Below are 20,836 nucleotides of genomic sequence, written 5' to 3' on the forward strand. Positions count from 1 at the left end.
GTCTGTTAATTTTGTTTCTGATTACTTGTTCTAAATGCTTCCTTACTACCGAGTTTAAACTGACTGACCTATAGTTGCTGGGTTTCTCTTTGTTACCTTTTTTGAACAATGGTGTAAAATTTGAAATTATACAGCCCTCTGGCACAATCCCCATATCTATGGAGGGTTGGAATTTTATGGCCAGCACTTCGGCGATTTATGTCGTCAATTCCCTCAGTCTTCATGGATGCAGCCCATCTGCTCCTGGTAGTTTATCTTCTTTACATACAGCTAGCCATTTTAAACCTCTTCGTTATCAATTTTTAGCCTATCAAGTGTCTCCACTACCTCCTCCTTCACTATGTCTATGACAGCATCATATTCCTTGGCAAAAACAGGTGAAAATAATTCATTTATACCAATGAGCTCTGGCTCCATGCAGAGGTGTCCTTTTTTCTTTAACCGGCTCCACCCCTCCTCTTACTAAGCTTTTATTATTTCTATACCGAAGGAAGACTTTGAATTAGCGTTTATGTTGGTTGCCATTCTTTTATACACTCTCTTTGCCCCTCTTATTTTCATTTACGCTTCTCCTCTAACGTTTCTATACAGAGCCTGATTCTCAGATGTTTTTAAACCTGGCATCTGTCATATGCGTGTTATGTTCGACTTCATCTTATGTTCTATCTGTTTCGTCAAATAGGAAGCTCTGACTTTAGTTTCTCTACCTTCCCCCTCGTGGGAATGTAACTCGACTGTACACGAATTATTTCCAATCTAAAGGCAGCACATGTTTCTACGACAATTTTGCCTGCCAATGTTTAATTCCAGTTTACCCGGGCCAGATCCACTCCCATCCGATACAAATTGGCCTTGGCCTAGTTACACATTTTTACTCTAGATTACTTCCTGTTCTTTACGATAGCTAATCTAAACCTTATGATACTAAGATCACTGTTCCCTAAATGTTCACCTACAGATAAGTGCTCCACTTGACCTACCTCGTTCCCCAGAACCAGAACCGGCAAAGCCTCCTCCCTCATCGGTCCAGAAACATACTGATCAAGTCTCTAACACACTTCAAAAATGATTCATCTTCTCTGTTTTTAAACTATTAGCTTCGCAGTCTATCTTGGATACTTGATGTCTCCCATTATTACAACTCTAAATGTCTTGCATCTCTCTGTAATTCATCTGCAAATGTTTCCCTCCTTATCATTACGACTCTTTGATGGTCCATAGAATAGCTATAGAATACATTTCATGAAGGCCTTATACCCAGGAATATTTAATACCCAATCATGCCCATTTTTGTGCCACTTCTCAGTTAATGCCACAATAGCATATTTCCATGTTGTTCTTTGTGCCTGAAGCTCAATTCTCTCTATATAATCATCATAGAAACATAGAAACATAGAAAATAGGTGCAGGAGTAGGCCATTCAGCCCTTCTAGCCTGTACCACCATTCAATGAGTTCATGGCTGAAAATGCAACTTCAGTACCCCCTTCCTGCTTTCTCGCCATACCCCTTGATCCCCCTAGTAGTAAGGACTAAATCTAACTCCCTTTTGAATATATTTAGTGAATTGGCCTCAACTACTTTCTGTGGTAGATAATTCCACAGGTTCACCACTCTCTGGGTGAAGAAGTTTCTCCTCATCTCGGTCCTAAATGGCTTAACCCTTATCCTTAGACTGTGACCCATGGTTCTGAACTTCCCCAACATTGGGAACATTCTTCCTGCATCTAACCTGTCGAAACCCATCAGAATTTTAAAGGTTTCTATGAGGTCCCCTCTCATTCTTCTGAACTCCAGTGAATATAAGCCCAGTTGATCCAGTCTTTCTTGATAGGTCAGTCCCGCCATCCCGGGAATCAGTCTGGTGAATCTTCGCTGCACTCCCTCAATAGCAAGAATGTCCTTCCTCAAGTTAGGAGACCAAAACTGTACAAAATACTCCAGGTGTGGCCTCACCAAGGCCCTGTACAACTGTGGCAACACCTCCCTGCCCCTGTACTCAAATCCCCTCGCTATGAAGGCCAACATGCCATTTGCTTTCTTAACCGCCTGCTGTACCTGCATGCCAACCTTCAATGACTGATGTACCATGACATCACACTAGACATTGCCTTAGATGTATCTGCGCTTGACGATCCAGAGTCGATAGACTGTTGGAAAATTATCACCAATGCATCCACTATTTCTAGGGCCACTTCCTTAAGTACTCTGGGATTCAGACTATCAGGCCCTGTAGATCTATCGGCCTTCAATCCCATCAATTTCCCTAACACAATTTCCCGCTTTATAAGGCGATCCTTCAGTTCCTCCTTCTCACTAGACCCACTGTCTTGAAGTACATTTGGAAGGTTATTTATGTCTTCCTTCGTGAAGACAGAACCGAAGTATTTGTTCAATTGATCTGCCATTTCCTTTTTGATAAATGCACCTGAATCCGACTGCAAGCGAGCTACTTATGTCTTTACTAACCTTTTTCTCTTCACATATTTATAGAAGCTTTTGCAGTCAGTTTTTGTGTTCCCTGCAAGCTTCTTCTCGTACTCTATTTTCCCCCTCTTAATTAAACCGTTAGTCCTCCTCTGTTGAATTCTAAATTTCTTCCAGTCCTCAGGTTTGTTGCTTTTTCTGGCCAATTTATATGCCTCTTCCTTGGATCTAACACTATCCTTAATTTCCCTTGTTAGCCACTGTTGAGTCACCTTCCCCGTTTTATTTTTACTCCAGACAGGGATGTACAATTGCTGAAGTGCATCCATCTGCTCTTTAAATATTTGCCATTGCTTTTCCTCTGTTAAGTATCATTTGCCAGTCTATTCTAACCAATTCACGCCTCTTACCGTCGAAGTTACCTTTACTTAAGTTCGGGACCATAGTTTCTGAATTAACTGTGTCACTCGCCATCTTAATAACGAATTCTACCATATTATGCTCACTCTGCCCCAATGGGCCTCGCACAACAAGATTGCTAATTAGTCCTATGTCATTACACATCACCCAGTCTAGGATGGCCAGCTCTCTAGTTGGTGCCTCGACATATTGGTCGAGAACACCATTTCTAAAACACTCCAGGAAATCCTCCTCCATCGCATTGCTACCAGTCTGGTTAGCCCAATCAATATGTAGATTAAAGTCGCCCAAAATAACTGCAGTATTTACACAACCTTAATTGCACACAACCCTTATTTCTTGTTTGATTCTGTCCCCAACCTCACTACTACTGTTTGTTGGTCTGTACACAACTCCCACTAGCGTTTTCTGCCCTTTGGTATTCCGCAGCTCCATCCATATCGATTCCACATCATCCAGGCTAATGTCCCTCCTCACTATTGCATTAATTTCCTCTTTAACCAGCAGCGCCACCCCGCCTCCTTTTCCTCTCCGTCTATCCTTTCTAAATGTTGAATACCCCTGGATGTTGAGTTCCCAGCCTTGGTCACCCTGGAGCCATGTCTCCGTGATGCCAATTACATCATATCCGTTAGCTGCTATCTGCGCAATTAATTTGTCCACCTTATTCCGAATACTCCTCGCATTGACGCACAGAGCATTCAGACTTGTCTTTCAAACACACTTTGCCACTTTAGAAATGTGCTGTAATGTAGCCCTTTTTGCTTCTTGCCTTGGGTTTCTCTGCCATCCACTTTTACTACTCCCGTTTCTATCTTTTGCTTCTGCCTCCATTTTATTTCCCTCTGTCTCCCTACATCAGTTCCCATCCCCCTGCCATCTTAGTTTAAGTCCTCCCCAACAGCACAAGCAAACACTCCCCCTAGGGCATTGGTTCCGGTCCTGCCCAGGTGCAGACCGTCCGGTTTGTACTGATCCCAGCTCCCCCAGAACCGCTTCCAATGTCCCAGGAATTTGAATCCCTCCCTCTTGCACCACTCCTCAAGCCACGTATTCATCTGAGCTATCCTGCGGTTCCTACTCTGACTAGCACGTGGCACTTGTAGCAATCCTGAGATTACTACGTTTGAAGTCCTACTTTATAATTTAGCTCTGAGCTCCCTAAATTCGTTTCGTAGGACATCATCCCATTTTTTTACCTATATCGTTGGTACCTATAGGCACCACGACAACTGGCCGTTCACCCTCCCTTTTCAGAATGTTCTGCACCCACTCTGAGACATCCTTGACCCTTGCACCAGGGAGGCAACATACCATCCTGGAGTCTCGGTTGCGGCCGCAGAAACGCCTATTTATTACCTTACAATCAAATCCCCTATCACTATTGCTGTCCCACTCATTTTCCTGCCCTCCTGTGCAGCAGAGCCACCCACGGTGCCATGAACTTGGCTGCTGCTGCCCTCCCCTGATGAGTCATCCTCCTCAACAGTCCCCAAAGCAGTGTATCTATTTTGCAGGGGGATGACCGCAGGGGACCCCTGCACTACCTTCCTTCCAATGCTCCTCCTGTTGGTCACCCATTCCCTATCTGGCTGTTTACCCTTTACCTGCGGTAAGACCAACTCGCTAAACGTGCTAGTCACGTCATTCTCAGCATCGTGGATGCTCCAGAGTGAATCCACCCGCAGCTCCAGTCCCACAATGCGGTCCATCAGGAACTGGCGCTGGATACACATCCCTCACACGTAGTCATCAGGGGCACCGGAAGCGTCCCTGAATTCCCACATAGTACAGGAGGAGCATAACACGTGTCCGAGCTGTCCTGCCATGAATTAACCCTTAGATAAACTTAATTTAGCAACAACAATGCTAAATGTTACTTACTGATAAAGAAAGAAAAAGAAAAACTACTTACCAATCACCAGCCAATCACTTACCCCCTTGGCTGTGACGTCACCTTTCGATTTCTTTCTACTTCTTTTTGCCTTCTCTCCCTGCTGCAGCTGCACCGCCTGGCCTGTCCGACTCATGAACTCCCGAGATTCTCCTCGATGCCTGGCCTTTTGTAGGCCGCCTCGATGTCCCCGCTCCACCTGTCCAACTCACGAACTCCAGAGCCTCTCGATGCCGGGCCTTTTGTAGGCCGTCTCGATCTCCCCACTCCAGCTTTCCCCGACTCACGAACTCCCGACCCTCTCCTCGATGCTGGGCCTTTTGTAGGCCGCCTCTATCTACCCGCTCTGCCTCTCGCCGACTCACGAAATGCTGTTTCTTCTATTATTGCACTACACCCTGAATATTTCAACATGGGACCAGGCTCTGCTTTTCTTTTACTTTTTCTTTGTTATATGAATAAATAGGTAGTTGATAGAAACATAGATATTGACCTAAATAAGCATGTATATTAGCGAGGGCGGGGAATGCAATAATATTTGGTTGGAAGCATAAATTTAGATTTTTTTTAAGCAATCAGCAACTGCGTGAAATTTCGAATTGATCTGGTATTCTGTCGGTAATCTTTGTCTTGAAAGCATGGTGTGAATCTTGAAGCAATCTCCAACAGATTTATGAGGATTGAGGGACAGGTCTAAAGGTGAGCAATAAGACATGGCACTTTGCACTGTTAGTGGCATGCTCTGTTGTCCAAACGTTTACTAATTCACACTTGTGTTATATTGTGTCAGTAGCTCATAGCTTTTTAATGTTAAAGATTGTGATTCCTGCAGTATTTTACATTTATCTTTTGCATGAAGCACTGATTGTTTTCAACACAGCCTGGAACCCTGACCTCACAGCACACGGATAGGTTGCCGCAGGGCCCTAATTTCAACCGCGTCATTAGGGTTGCATTGTGGGAATCTCTATCCTTGTTTATATTACAGCAAATCAGTAACAGCGTGCATTTTAACTGAATCACTGAGCGCTAATTTAATCCAGCCTCCTGAAGGGAAACAAACACAAGGACACATCCCTATTGTTGGAGCGGATTTTTGGACATATACTTGACTAGTATACGGGACCAAACATTTGTTTTATTTTCCCCTTTAATTAATTTTTTAAGGGACAATACTGATGCATTATGTTTTATATAAAACACACAGTTAGACTTCAAGGTATGCTGGCCTTGAGTTATGGTGATAGGAAAGTGAGATAATGAACGACTGGAGAGATAAGTGGGATGTTTGTCTATACCGGTGCCAAAAGACCTGCAATTGTTTATAATGCCCTGTCACAGTGCAGGCTGGTTTATATCAAAAACTCAGCCTTGGATGAAAAGCTTTATAAACTTTGTAATGCGATGATAAAGCATGTGATGTAAAGTGACGTAATTTGTAAGATAAAAGAACCTCACCGGAGATACAAAATTGAGAAGCTGGTTCAAAGACAGGGGTCTTTAACACTTCTCCCAAAGCTTTGTCTCCGACTTAATAAACCTCTCTTTATATATTATACAGTTTCGGAAATATTTTTCCACAACAAAATGGCGTCACAAACAGGATACTGTCCGATCAGACGCGATCACTTAAGACAGTATCTGGAATCTGGTGTTAGAGACTGAAAAGAGAGGTGTACGGACACGACGGGATAGTAGAAGATACAAGTAAACAGATAGCGGGAAGAGGCTGACTAACCAGTTTGAGTTGTCCCTTTACTAAATAAGGTCGGTGCGGAAGGGAACTGATCGATCCAACCTAGAGCCGAAAACTCCGGTGGTAAGGAAACACGCTAGCTTTGTTGCGAAGACAAAGGGTCTCCACAGAGTAGTCGTGGCCGTGAGTATTACAGAAACAAAGGGAAACGTCCGAGACTGGCGAACATGGAAGGTAAGGAAGGGAATATAAAACGCGGGCTGCCTGGGTCATTAATTAATTGCTATCATTAATTGTAACTTGTGTAATTAAGTAATGCCATAAAAAAGCTGATAGTGACTATCTTAAGTGACATATAGATCCAGACATAAGCTTTGTTGAATGAAGATAGACTTTTGTGAGTGTCTATTTTGAATGAAGAGTGTTCTCGAGTGATTTTGACTGTGGAATGAATGAAAGCCTGCTTGGGAAGGTGTGGAGTTGCCTGCCTGTTTTAGCTCCACCCACTCTTTCCAAACAGAGTGAAAACATTTTTTAATCCTTTGCAGTGTTGTCCTGTATGTGGAAGTTTAAGAAACTGTGAACCTTATGGTATTACATTTTAAGTTAGAAACGAAGGTGTGGATATATTCGGATGCTAAGTTACGGAGCTAGGAAATGCACAAAGGATAGGTTTGTTGAGTAAAAGATAAAAAAATACATTGTCCCGGTAGTAAAAAAGAAGAAGTTATTTGACACGCTCACTTACTTGTCGAAAGAAAACATGCAATTGGGTTGAAAGACATAAATTTAGTCCAGGAATGAGATAAAGAATGCCTTTTAAAACGCTCCCATTTTTCCTTTGTGTAAAACCTTGACACGAAAGCTTCTAGTTCAGTTAAAAAAAAGAGTTTTAAATTTAGAAATACTTCAGGGATCAGGTGAAACTCCTGGGCGAGTGGTGAGCTATCTGTGAAGGTGTAAAAGGGACTTTTGAAAAAGGCTAAAACAGTAAGCGTTAGCAGTTTAGAAAATAAAAAGATAAAGCAGGAAAAGGTCTCTGCCACGGGAACAGGAGGAGGGCAGAAAAGGGGGACTTGCCATAATTGTGGAAAACCGGGCCATTTTGCCAGGGAATGCAAAGGGAAAGGCAGTGAAAAGCAATGTACGTATTGTGGTAAGAAATGGCACCTGGAAGCGACATGCTATGGTAAAAATGGCTATCCTAATAAGGCAAGGACCCTGTCAGAACAGGAATACCAGCAGTGGCAGGCGTACAAAGCCACCCGGTGATGTCTGGCGGCCCCTGTATAAAGTAAAAAGGAGGGAAGGATATATGTGTCTGCACTAGTAGGGGGCCGACAGTGTGCGATGCTAGTGGACACGGGAGCCTCAATATCCATTACCAATATGCCTCTTCCTGTCACCGACAAGAGGGCTCTGATAAACGGAATAGATGGACGGCCAACACTGGCCTACCTGAGCACCACCCAATTGGTGGAAATTGATAACTTATATATACCCATGAGATTTTACATATGCAAGAATCGTGAGGGAACAATATTGGGCGGTAAAAATTAAGCGAGACTGTGGTGATGACTGGAAACATCATTCTCCACACTAACCACACATTGGTAGAAATGTTAAACACAGGAAAACTGAGAACCGTATCTAATATGAGACGGGCAAAGTGGGAAGCAGTCCTCTAAATACCCAACAAAGTGGTAACCATAATTAGGGATGTAGGAAACAACCCCGCAGAAGGTATGATGGGTGAAGAGGAACCCCACTTTTGCAAAGAGGTATGTGAGGATATGGAAGAGGATAGAATAAAAGACACCCCCCTTCAAAGCGCAGAACAAACCTTGTTTGTGGACGGCTCACGAAAATACCTAGAGGGACTACCTCGTACCGGATGGGCCATAGTTAACCAGGATCTAGAGACAGTTGAATCAGGGCGAATTAATGCGGGGTCGTCAGCTCGAGTGGCAGAACTGGTAGCCCTTACCCGGGCACTGGAATTATTGTAAAATAAGATTGTTAATATCTATACGGATAGTAGATATGCACTCGGGGTAGTACACGATTATATGACAGCATGGGGGAGAAGGGGTGTTTGCGATGGATAAAGACATAACTTTCTAAATACCAGTTGATATCAGCTGTGAAAAAGATATTGGTTTAATTGGAAAAAAAAAGAATTTGAAGAGGTAAAAAACACTCTCCATTGATAATGATTTTAAATTATTAAAATTAAGTCAGTGCCTCTGGGGCCCGAGATGAACAGATAAGTATTGATAAACTACACCAGGACACTTCTGAGGAGGAAATAGGTACGTGGACAAAGCAGGGCGCAACGCAAGGAAAGGATAACGTTTGGAGACGAAACGACAAGATAATGGCGCCTGAATGCATACAGAATACCTTATTGCAGTTGCATCATGGCCTGTCTCATTCAGGATGAGAGGCCATGACCGGGAGGCTTGGGAGAGATTGGTGGTGGAAAGGAATGGGGAGAGATATTGCCAAATATTGCCATAGATGCATTACGTGCGCACAATATAATCCAGGCAGGCCCATTAAAATTAAAATGGGACACCAGCCCCGTCCACGGGGGCCATGGGAACACGTACAAATGGATTTCACAAGTCCTTTGCCCCTATCCCATGGAAAAAGATATGCCTAGTGATTATTGATCAATGTACCCGGTGGGTGGAAGCTTTCCCCACATGTGATTGCACTGCCTCAACAGTGGCAAGGGTATTGACCGAGCAGGTGATTCCCCGATGGGGAGTGCCTCAACAGTGGTAAGGATATTCTGACCAAGGCCCCCACTTCACCGGGAAAATTGTAAAAACAATATGCCAGCTGATGGGCATAAAACAAAAATTCCACATCCCCTACCACCCGCAGAGTTCTGGGATGGTAGAGCGCATGAACCATACACTTAAGAACGCCCTGGCAAAGGCCATGCAAACGTCAGGGAAAACGTGGACAGAAGTATTACCCATTATATTGATGAAGTTAAGAGCCACGACAAACCGGACAACCGGATTAACCCCTTATGAACTAATGACAGGAAGGGCGATGCAATTACCAGAGAACATCATAACAGGAGGGGCCGATGTAGGCCCATTAAAAGACAAAAGAAAACGGTATATTTTGGAACTAAGTACTCAATTAAAAGGGATGTGTAAATTAGTTAGGGACAATCAGGAAGAAAGATACGCGGAAGCAGAGCTTACAAAGCTCCCTGAAGTCCCGTTGGCGGGAAGTCGCGTTATGGTAAGGGCCCTCCCGGAAAAACCGGGGTTTGCCCAAAAATGGATAGGACCGTATGAGGTTATAATCAGCGGGGACACTTGTGCTTGCATCGATGTTAAAGGGCGGACAATGGAAGCATCGGACCCAGCTTAAGGTTTTTGAAGCAGCCGTTGAGCACACGTATTAGTTGTTGTTGTTTGTCTATTTACAGATTGACAGCGAGAGATTCTTCAAGCAAGCCATACGGCCATTTTGCCTTTGACTATTTGTTAATTATAGAATAATAAGATGAAACTATATATTGCGATCGGTGAGATTATCATAGTTCGTGTTAGGTCCGGCCTGCTAGCTAGACCGAAACGAGAGTTACATGTGAATACCTTTTTGTACATGTCTTATGATTATGCGCAAAATGAGAACTTTTCCAGTTGCTGGGTATGTTCGCACATCCCCATACATAGCAAAGGAGGCATCCGTTTGAGGTCAATCTCCCTTAACATTTCGGAAGTAGCGGAGTGGGTAATGTGACAAAACGGTACAGGGGAAGTAAATGATACTTGGAACCAGAGTGGGGATAAAGAAACGTAGAGATCGGGGGGTTACCTTTTGGATGCATTGACGGATGGTACCAGCCGGAATACAATAGATCGGTACGGCCCCCGTTCCTGGTTTTGACCAACACCTCAGGAGTTGGAAGGCCCACCGCTGACATTTGTTTCACTAGAAACCTGACTGGTGAGGAAACAGGTTTTGTAGCAGAATACTTTAACCTCGCCAGGTGGAACATAATAGCCGGCGAAACAACAAACCAGGGGTTCTTTGAAATAGAGGGTTTGAAGAATCAGACAAGTAGCCAGGACTGGGACCCTAAGATTAGGTGGCGACGGGGGCTGAGAGAGAGATTGGGATCGAATCTAACAGCACACAATGGCACTTATTTTGTGTGTGGGCACAAGGCCTACCCCTGGTTGCCACAGGACTGGAGGGATCCTGTTATTTGGGATATGTGGTCCCCTTTGTCAGACGGGTACGTACTTTAGCAGAAGTACAGACACCAGGTTGACTAAGACGAGATCTTACCTCGGTAGAGAGGCTATTTGGGGTCATGATGCCCCCATTCGGGATAGGACGCACCATGGATGTATTACGTAACATAGAGAGGGTCCTGGAACAGATAGTTAACGACACTGCTGAAGCAATGGAGGGCATAACGGCTGAAATGGTAGCCATACGCACAATGGTACTCCAGAACCGAATGGCCCTAGATTATATACTAGCACAAAGTGGGGGCACATGTGCCTTAATTGGAGCTGAATGTTGCACTTACATTCCCGATAATTCAGAAAACATAACCAACCTCGCTGATCACATAAGAAGGGAGATAAAGAAACTATCCACGACAGCAGGAGGATCTGGCTGATTTGACTGGCTGTTAGGGGAATCCTGGGGGTCCTATCTTATGCATGGAGTAATTATTCTGGTTGTAATAATAATTACTTGCTGTCTAATTATAGGGTGTTTTAATATCTGCTGTAAAGTTATGATGGCTCGACTGATGCCAGTAGCCAGTGTAATCGCCGAAGAAGCACACCTGATGGAAATACCTGAAGACACCAAGGATGAAGAAACAGACGACGTTGACACCGACCACTATCTTTGAAGGGTAGCCTAGAGCTACAGGCAAGGTGGACATATGGAAAATCATGGAAGTAACATACCCCAAAGGACGAATATATGACAATATGATACTATCATTGTGATCATCTGGATTTCGTGAACATCCTCCAGGACCAAAAGGGTGAATATTGTTGAAGCGGATTTTTGGACATATACTTGACTAGTATATGGGACCAAACATTTGTTTTATTTTCCCCTTTAATGAATTTTGTAAGGGACAATACTGATGCATTATGCTTTATATACAAAACACAGTTAGACTTCAAGGTATGCTGGCCTTGAGTTATGGAGATAGGAACGTGAGATAATGAACGACTGGAGAGATAAGTGGGATGTTTGTCTATACCGGTGCCAAAAGACCTGCAATTGTTTATAATGCCCTGTCACAGTGCAGGCTGGTTTATATCAAAAACTCAGCCTAGGATGAAAAGCTTTGTAAACCTTGTAATGCGATGATAAAGCATGTGATGTAAAGTGACGTAATTTGTAAGATAAAAGAACCTCACTGGAGATACCAAATTGAGAAGCTGGTTCAAAGACAGGGGTCTTTAACACTTCTCCCAAAGCTTTGTCTCCGATTTAATAAACCTCTCTTTATATATTATACAGTCTCGTAAAATATTTTTCCACAATACTATTAAAGACTATTCGCACAATCCCAGATTTATTTGAAGGCACGCAAGTTAATTGATGCATTCAGAGACCAGATCAGCAAGGATAGCGATAGACTTGAGAAATCTCTCTATTTTCTCCTCAGGTCTGCCGAAATGTTCAACTATTTTTCTCTTCCTGTGCTCTCCCATTGCGTTGCGTGTTTCCAATAGTTCTGTTATCAAGTTCGGAAACTTGGATCTATCTTTAGGTAAAACCGAAATAATGTGTCACAGAAATTCCCTCGAACCTGAACACTTGAAATATTCGGTTTTGATGGAATGCGCGGGATGAATTCACAAACACAGGCAGAATATGGGAAGCATTAATGGAGCGACCAGCAGGATGTTCCCTGAACATCGATCCATGACTTTACGGGGAAACAGCTGAGCACAAGAGGAAAAGACAGTTTGACCGGTCGGTTGATTCTGTGATCGATCATTTGGATCGATTGGCTTCTGCAGTTTCTTTCCTCGGCTGCTTCATGAAGACCTTATAACCGGAAATATTTAATACCCAATCATGCCCATTTTTGTGCCACTTCTCAGTTAATGACACAACAGTTAATTTGCATGTTGCTGCTTGTGGCCTGCAACTCAATTACATCTCGAGATATATCACACTACACCCTGCCTTAATTGTTACTGCGCTAATCCTCTGGCATGTCCGGTTTTATATTGCACTAGACCCAGTATCTTTTATTACTGCACTGGAACCTGGATCCTTCAACATGGCAGTCCGAGAGATGAATGTGGATTGAGGGACAGGACGGAAGGTGAGCAATATTGCTTCGCACTTTGCACTATATAGTGTCAAGCTCTGTCGTGCAAACGTTTAATAATTCACATTTGTTTTACACAATGTCAGTTGCTCTTAGATTTTCTAATGTTAAAGATTGTGATTATTGCAGTATTTACCATTCAGCTTTTGCGCGACCCACTGATTTTTCAGAAACAGGCTGCAACGGTGACCTCACAGCGCCGTCTGATGGGCGGCCGCAGGGCCCTAATGTCGGCCGGGTCGTTAGCGTTGCAGTGTGGGAAGTTCTGTCCTTGTTTTTATTGCAACAAATCAGTAACAGGATGCAATTTACCCTAACAACTGAACGCTAATGTAATCCCGTCTCCTGAGGGTAACCAACCACAAGGACACATCTCTTCTTACAGACTATTAGCACAATCCCAGATTTACTTGAAGCTTAACTAATGCACGCAAGTTACTTGATGCATTCAGAGATCAGAACAGCAAGGATAGTGATAGAATTGATAAATCTCTCTATTTTCTCCACAGAACACTGAAATGTTCAATTATTATTCTCTTCATGTGCTCTCCCATTGGGCTGTGTCTTTCCAACACCTCTGTTATCAAATTCGGAAACATGGATCTACCTTTAGCTAAAACTGAAATAATGTGTCAGAGGATTTACCGAGCAACTCATTAAATATTCGGTGTTAATGGAATGCGCGGGATGAATTCATAAACATAGGCAGAATATGTGAAGAATTTGCTGTCCCATTGACGGAGCGAGCTGCAGGACGCTGCCTGAACATTGATGCATGACATTAAGGGGAAACATTTGGTCAGAGCAGGAAGGACAGTTTAACCCGTCAGGTCATGCTGTGATCGATCTTTCGGACCGAATGGATTCTGCAATTTATTTTCTCGGCCGCTCGTGGAAACAGTTGTGTGACAGTTGAATCCGAGGTTAACTTGGTTTCCTTTCGGTGTATGTTTGAGTGCCTGGCAGCGTGCTGCACATTGTGGTTGCATCTGCCCGCGATTCCACATAACCCCAACAGCCAGGAGCTCCGACCTACCGTCCAATGGCAGTTTATGTACGGGGTGAGACTGCTTTCCATCACTGTGTGCCAGACAGAGCGCAGTAATACACGGCAGCGTCAGTCAGCTGCAGCCCGGCGATGGTTAAACTCGTCAATTTAGTCGAGGTCTGGAGCACTGCAGAGAAACGGGTTCCAAAACCTTCTCCTTTCTTTTCCTCTGTGCCCCCTGACCATCTCCGCACAACAAACTGGGGCGCCTTCTCTGCTTTTTGCCGGTACCAATATAAGTAATAGTTTCCTGTGGTACTATAGGTACATTTTATAGTCACCGCTTCACCTTCTCTCCTGCTCTCTGAAGACTGGGACTGAGTAACAGAATCTCCTTCACTCTGACCTGGAACATGTGTACAGGAACAAGATTAAACCGAGTATTAAAGGTGTTAGTGAAATGATATTAACATTTTAGCTCAAACACAACATTATTTAATCATCCTTACCCATAATAAAGACCGCAAACACAATCCAGGCGCTAAATATCCGCATGGCCGCTGCCGAGCCCGAACCTGTCGGTCCCTTTAAAAGCCCACTCCAGGACCAGCCTGGACCCCGTCAGAGGCTCTGAAAAGTTCAACGTCACTTCCTGCACTCATTGCTGCAATGACGCAATATCCATTTCACACACAATATATTGAAATCAGATGGAAATGATGGTCCTGGCTCAGTTGAATCCCTTTGAGCCACAGCATTAAGCAACTCGGTGGGTCGGTCACTCAGTGGTATTCTCTGGTGTGAGGAAAGCTTCAGCTTTGCTGAAGTTTGGAGATTGATTTAATGGGTCCGAAACGTTCACACTGAATGAGTGAATGTTGGTTCTCTGCTGGCGTGTGATGGCACAGCAAGAGCATTCCATTTATTGTCATTGAACCTTCCGTGTTTATACTCAACTATCCGCTGTGTGCAATAGATTTACTCTGGTCGCTATTTCTAACGAAAGTGTGAACGCATTCTAAAAGAATATGCTAGCAATTGAATTAAAACAGCATTAAGATTAGATTCCCACTGAGAGACCAGAGGAAAGCTTCGCCTTCTGTGTCCACAGCAGAAGGTTAACCAAATCAGACCCCCGTCAACCATCTCAGTCTGAATAGGGAAAGTAAGTGAAGTCAATTGAACAACTCCATCGATATACAAACACCTACATTGTCAGTTCGATAATATCTGACCTTCATCAGATTACTGTATTGTCAATTTCACAGAGGGATATATGAGAATATTCCTCAAAATTCTTCCGAATCTGTTAGATTCCACTGTGCTGAAGGATAGTTAGTGCCATCGGAGAAAGTCCTCACCCGGCTTTCAGTTCTTTCTCCCAATCTCTCTCTCTCTCCCCAATTTCGCTCCCTCTCCTCAGTCTATCTCTCTCCCCCAGTCTCTTTCTCTCTCCATTCCCGTCTCAATCTGTCTCCCCCAAGTCTCTGTCTCTCTCTATCCCCAGTCTGTCTTTCTCCCCTAATCTCTCTCTCTCTCCCCTTTCACTCTCTCTCACTGCCTCCCTGTCTATCTCTCTATCTCTCTCATCCCCCAGCCTCTCTCTCCCTAGTCTCTGTCGCTCTCTCCCTCCCTGCCTCTCTCTCTCTCTCCCCAGTCATTCAACACCTCCGAGTTTTTCTCTCCGACAAAAGGCCGCGAAAACGTCCATCAATATAATCACCGCGATATTTTAGCCAAAGGTCTAAATCTGCGAAGCAACGTGGTCGATGGTAGCACCGGCCTCCTCACGATACAGCCCACTTCTGGTTTTGCGTCAGAGGAGCCTGCTCATGCACGGGACGGTGTGTGTGTGTTTGTGTGTGTGTGTGTGTGTGTGTGTGCGTGTGGCGGGGGTGCGGAGGGTTGGGGGGTGGGGGTGTCAGTGTCCATGGCGGCCTTGCGATTGAGCAGCACGTCGGTAAAAGCGTTTCAAAGAATCACTCCGATAAATTAAGCATCGTGATTCACATTCAAACCCTCCCGTTGTCACTTTGAGATAAAATATTAGCTCCATCAATTGACTATGTTGGTAGTTCCTCGGAAATGAATATGGATCCCTTCCCCAAATATCTGCTGAAATCCTTAGATTAATGTCCACCTGAAGCTAAAACTGTGCTGAAATTAAACACATCTGGTGGTAAGTGATGGTCGGTGACATGGAACAAACTCCTCAACCGGGTTACGTTCCATGAGTGTGTCGTTCATTAAAGATTTTAACAAACCAGAGTTTTCTTTCGAATGATAGCTGTATAAAACTACGATAATTTATATTGCAGTTGCTTTAAGATTTGCAGCATGAGGAAATAATTGATCAACGGGATTTGTTGAGGAACGTTCGTGTCTGACTTACTTGATTGAATTCTCTGAGGAGGTAACAGGGAGGGTCAATTCCGGCAATGTGTTTGTTGTAGTTTACATGGATTTTAGCAAGGCATTTTCTAAGCTCCCGCCTATTAGGCTGATCAAAAATGTAAAACCCATGGGATCCAAGGCAAAATGGAAAATTGGTTCCAAATTTGACTCGGTGGCATGTAGCAAAGGGATCTTTTTGTGATTGGAAGGCGGTTTCCAGTGGGGTTCCACAGGGCTCCGTATGCGGCCATGTACTTCTTGTAGTATATTTTATTGGTTTAGACTTAACTGTACTGGGCATGACAACGAAATTTGCAGATGATACAACAAAAATGACCGCATGTCTTACAGTAAGGATGAAAGCCCAAGACTGCAGGAAATATCGATGAACTGGTCAGTTGGACGGAAAATTGTCAAATGGAATTCAATCCGGAAACTTGTGAAGTAATGCATTTGGGGAGGAGCAACAATTCAAGGGAAAATAATCAATGGGAGGGTACTGAGAGGGGTGGAGGAACAGAGTGATCTTGGAGAAAACGTCTACATATCCTTAAAGGTAGCAGGACAGGTCGACAAGCGAGTTAAAAGGCATACAGAATGCTGTCCTTTACTGGCCGATGCATAGAAGACTTACGTGCACGAACTTTATACAACATTACTTGGGCCACAGTTTGCATACTGCGTGCAGTTCTGGTCATTACAATACAGGAAGGATGTGATTGCAGTAGAAAGGGTGCAGAGGAGATTACGAGGATTTTGGCAGAACTGGCAAATATTATGAGGAAAGAATTTATAGGCTGGGCTACTTTTCCTTGGAACAGAGGAGACTGAGGGGAGATTTACTTTAGGAATATACAATAAAGAGCGGCCTAGGTAAAGTGGATAGAAAGGAACTATTTCTCAAGCACAGCGGTCAAAAATCAGGGTGAAAATAATTCAATTATTTGGAAGAAGGATTAGAGGGGAATGGGGACAAAATTCTTCACCCAGAGACTGTTGGGAGTTGGAACTCACTGCCTGAAATGGTCGTAGAGACAGAAACCCTCATCATATTTTAAATAAACGTGGATGTGCACTTAAAGAGCCGTAACCTACAGGGCTATGGACTTAGTGCTGGAAAGTAGATTTAGGCTAGGTAATTTTTTTTCGACCGACACATACACGATGGGCCGAATGGCCTACTTCTGTGTCGTAATTTTCTATGATTCTATGAAGCGTGCTCGGGAGAGAATGTGATGAGGAATAGATGCCAAAACAAGAATAATAGCAGGAGGATTGGATCTTTCTGAATCTCAACAACAGGAACACATATACAAACAGGTTTCAAATATTGATAGATTTACATAAATCAGGAAAAGCATGGGGCCGAGTCCCACGGGAGCAGTGAGAAAATCTTGACCACAGCGCTCTCAGACGGGTGTAATGAGAACATTTACAATATTCGGATATCAGATAAATGGTAAGCACTATAAATATATCTATGGGCAGTTTGCAGTGCAAATTCATGGACAGATGTTGTGGTGATAATGATGCCAAATGTCGAGCCTTGTACATCAACACTTACAGGGGCATGAATATAAATCAGATTAATTGGAACGTGGAAATTCACAGATCCGCTTGCAGATTTGACCCTTTCCGATCTGCACAATGAACAACAAACCACAATGCTCATTCACAACAATTGACATTCATTCCCTTTCAGGTTAACAGGGGCTGGCTAGCACTTGATCGTTATACACACACTGCAGACAGTCAATATGTACTGTTCTCCAGCTTTTCCCGGTGCCCAGTGAGTCATTTCTCTGTGTAGGAACCTTGATGTAAGCTGCTCCCACTGCTCAGTGAGAACAAGTAAGAACTGAGAAGCAGCTGCCCATATGCCTGTCAGTCATCAGCCTTGTTACCTCTACAACGGACTATCAATCATCTACCTGTATTTATTAGAATGAAGTGTTTAGTCTTGAACCTGCCTGTACCAGGAGACTGCCTCTACTAGGAGTCAGCCATAGCTGAGGTAAAAACACTCTCGCCTTTGAATCTGAAGGTTTTGAGTTCAATTCGCACTCTAGAGACTTGAGCATAAATCTAGCCCCACATTCCCCATGTGAGTACTGAGGGAGTGACGCAATGTCAGGGGCACCATCTTGCGGGTGAATCCAAGGCCCTGTCTGCCTTCTCAGGAAGACATAATATCTCTGCACGGTGTCCTGGTCTATATTCATTTCACAATCAACATCTCCAACACAAATTAACTGGTCATTATGACGTCACTGTTTGCGTGACCCTGCTGGGTGCAGACTGGCTGCCGCGTTTCCGTCATTACATGAGTGATGACACTTAAAAGTACTTCACTGGCTGTTAGTTACTTAGGGACGTCATGAAAGGTGCTCTGTCAATAATATTTCCCTTTCTTTACTCGTATAACGGAACTTGTATATTTTAATTATATATTATTGTTAATAAACGTAAATACGTGTGAGAATTAAACGTACAAGATATCACTCAACGCCAACTCAGAAACGGCCTGATCACAATGTCCGTATGATGCACTGATTGGTTGATCGATACTCTGTCAGCTTATGTTCCGGTCGAACCCAGTTCCATGTCTCCGTCCGGCTCAGTGTACAGCAATGCATCGCGGCGTCTGTCACAAGTGTTTCAGACATATTCTGCGGGAGAGTTCAGCTCGAATCATTGAGCTTCGCTGAAAAACCGTCCCCTGGAAAACTCCCTCCCTCTCGCTGCATCTGCTTCTTTTCAGCAGATGCTCAATGAAGGCGTTGGAATACTGACGGTACCTGTATAGGTGAACAGTATCTCCAATTGTCGCTGCATAATTACAGTGCAGCTTAACATCGTCTCCTTCACTTACTGTGGTAACAGCCGGTGTCCGTGAAATGGAATCTCCTCGACAATGCCCATAAGAACATAAGAACATAAGAATTAGGAACAGGAGCAGGCCATCTAACCCCTCGAGCCTGCTCCACTATTCAATAAATCATGGCTGATCTGGTCGTGGGCCCAGCTCCACTTACCCGCCCTCTCTCTGTAACCCTTATTTATCTTATTGGTTAAAAATCTATCTATCTTTGACTTGAAATCATTCAATGAGCTAGCCTCAACTGCTTCCTTGGGCAGAGAATTCCACAGATTCACAACCCTCTGGGAGAAGAAATTCTTTCTCAACTCGGTTTTAAATTGGCTCCTCTGTATTTTGAGGCTGTGCCCCCTAGTTCTAGTCTCCCCTACCAATGGAAACAACCTCTCTGCCTTTATCTTGTCTATCACTTTCATGATTTTAAATGTTTCTATAAGATCACCCCTCATCCTTCTGAACTCCAACGAGTAAAGACCCAGTCTACTCAATCTATCATCATAAGGTAACCCCCTCATCTCCGGAATCAGCCTAGTGAATCGTCTCTGTACCCCTTCCAAAGCCAGTATATCCTTCCTTAAGTAAGGTGACCAAAACTGCACGCAGTACTCCAGGTGCAGCCTCACCAATATCCTGTACAGTTGCAGCAAGATCTCCCTGCTTTTGTACTCCATCCCTCTCGCAATGAAGGCCAACATTCCATTCGCCTTCCTGATTACCTGCTGCACCTGCAAACTAACCTTTTGGGATTCATGCACAAGGACCCCCAGGTCCCTCTGCACCACAGCATGTTGTAATTTCTCCCCATTCAAATAATATTCCCTTTTACTGTTTTTTTTCCCAAGGTGGATGACCTCACACTTTCCGACATTGTACTCCATCTGCCAAATCGTAGCCCATTCGCTTAACCTATCCAAATCTCCTTGCAGCCTCTCTGAGTCCTCGACACAACCCGCTTTCCCACTAATCTTAGTGTCATCTGCAAATTTTGTTGCACTACACTCTGTCCTCTTCTAGGTCATCTATGTATATTGTAAACAGTTGTGGTCCCAGCACTGATCCCTGTGGCACACCACTAACCACTGATTTCCAACCGGCAAAGGACTCATTTATCCCGACTCTCTGCTTTCTGTTCGCCAGCCAATTCTCTATCCATGCTAATACATTTCCTCTGACTCAGTGTACCTTTATCTTCTGCAGTAACCTTTTGTGTGGCACATGATCGAATGCCTGTTGGAAATCTAAATACACCACATCCATCGGTACACCTCTATCCACCATGCTCGTTATATCCTCAAAGAATTCCAGTAAGTTAGTTAAACATGATTTCCCCTTCATGAATCCATGCTGCGTCTGCTTGATTGCACTATTCCTATCTAGATGTCCCGCAATTTCTTCCTTAATGATAGTTTCAAACAGTTTCCCCACGACAGATGTTAAACTAGCCGGCCTATAGTTACCTGCCTTTTGCCTGCCCCCTTTTTTAAACAGAGGCGTTACATTAGCTGCTTTCCAATCCGCTGGTACCTCCCCAGAGTCCAGAGAATTTTGGTAGATTATAACGAATGCATCTGCTATAACTTCGGCCATCTCTTTTAATACCCTGGGATGCATTTCATCAGGACCAGGGGACTTGTCTACCTTCAGTCCCATTAGCCTGTCCAGCACTACCCCGCTAGTGATAGTGATTGTCTCAAGGTCCTCCCTTCCCACATTCATGTGGCCAGCAAATTTTGGCATGGTTTTTGTGTCTTCCACTGTGAAGACCGAAGCAAAATAATTGTTTAAGGT

General features: G+C 43.9%; 1 protein-coding gene across 1 annotated transcript in view; it reads right to left on the bottom strand.

The window, feature by feature from the left end:
- Positions 1-14,365, bottom strand: part of LOC139235620 (T cell receptor alpha chain MC.7.G5-like) — a 77,572-nt gene extending 63,207 nt beyond the window's left edge. Inside the window, exons 1-2 of the mRNA XM_070866663.1 lie at positions 14,286-14,365; positions 13,877-14,182 (exon numbers count right to left, since the gene is read on the bottom strand). Of these exons, the coding sequence (XP_070722764.1) occupies positions 13,877-14,182; positions 14,286-14,331 (352 nt within the window). The 5' untranslated portion in view covers positions 14,332-14,365. The remainder of the gene's footprint in view (positions 1-13,876; positions 14,183-14,285) is intronic.
- Between the last annotated feature and the right edge of the window lie 6,471 nt (positions 14,366-20,836).

Source organism: Pristiophorus japonicus, chromosome 23 (assembly GCF_044704955.1).
Source record: "Pristiophorus japonicus isolate sPriJap1 chromosome 23, sPriJap1.hap1, whole genome shotgun sequence".
Classification (NCBI taxonomy): domain Eukaryota; kingdom Metazoa; phylum Chordata; class Chondrichthyes; family Pristiophoridae; genus Pristiophorus; species Pristiophorus japonicus.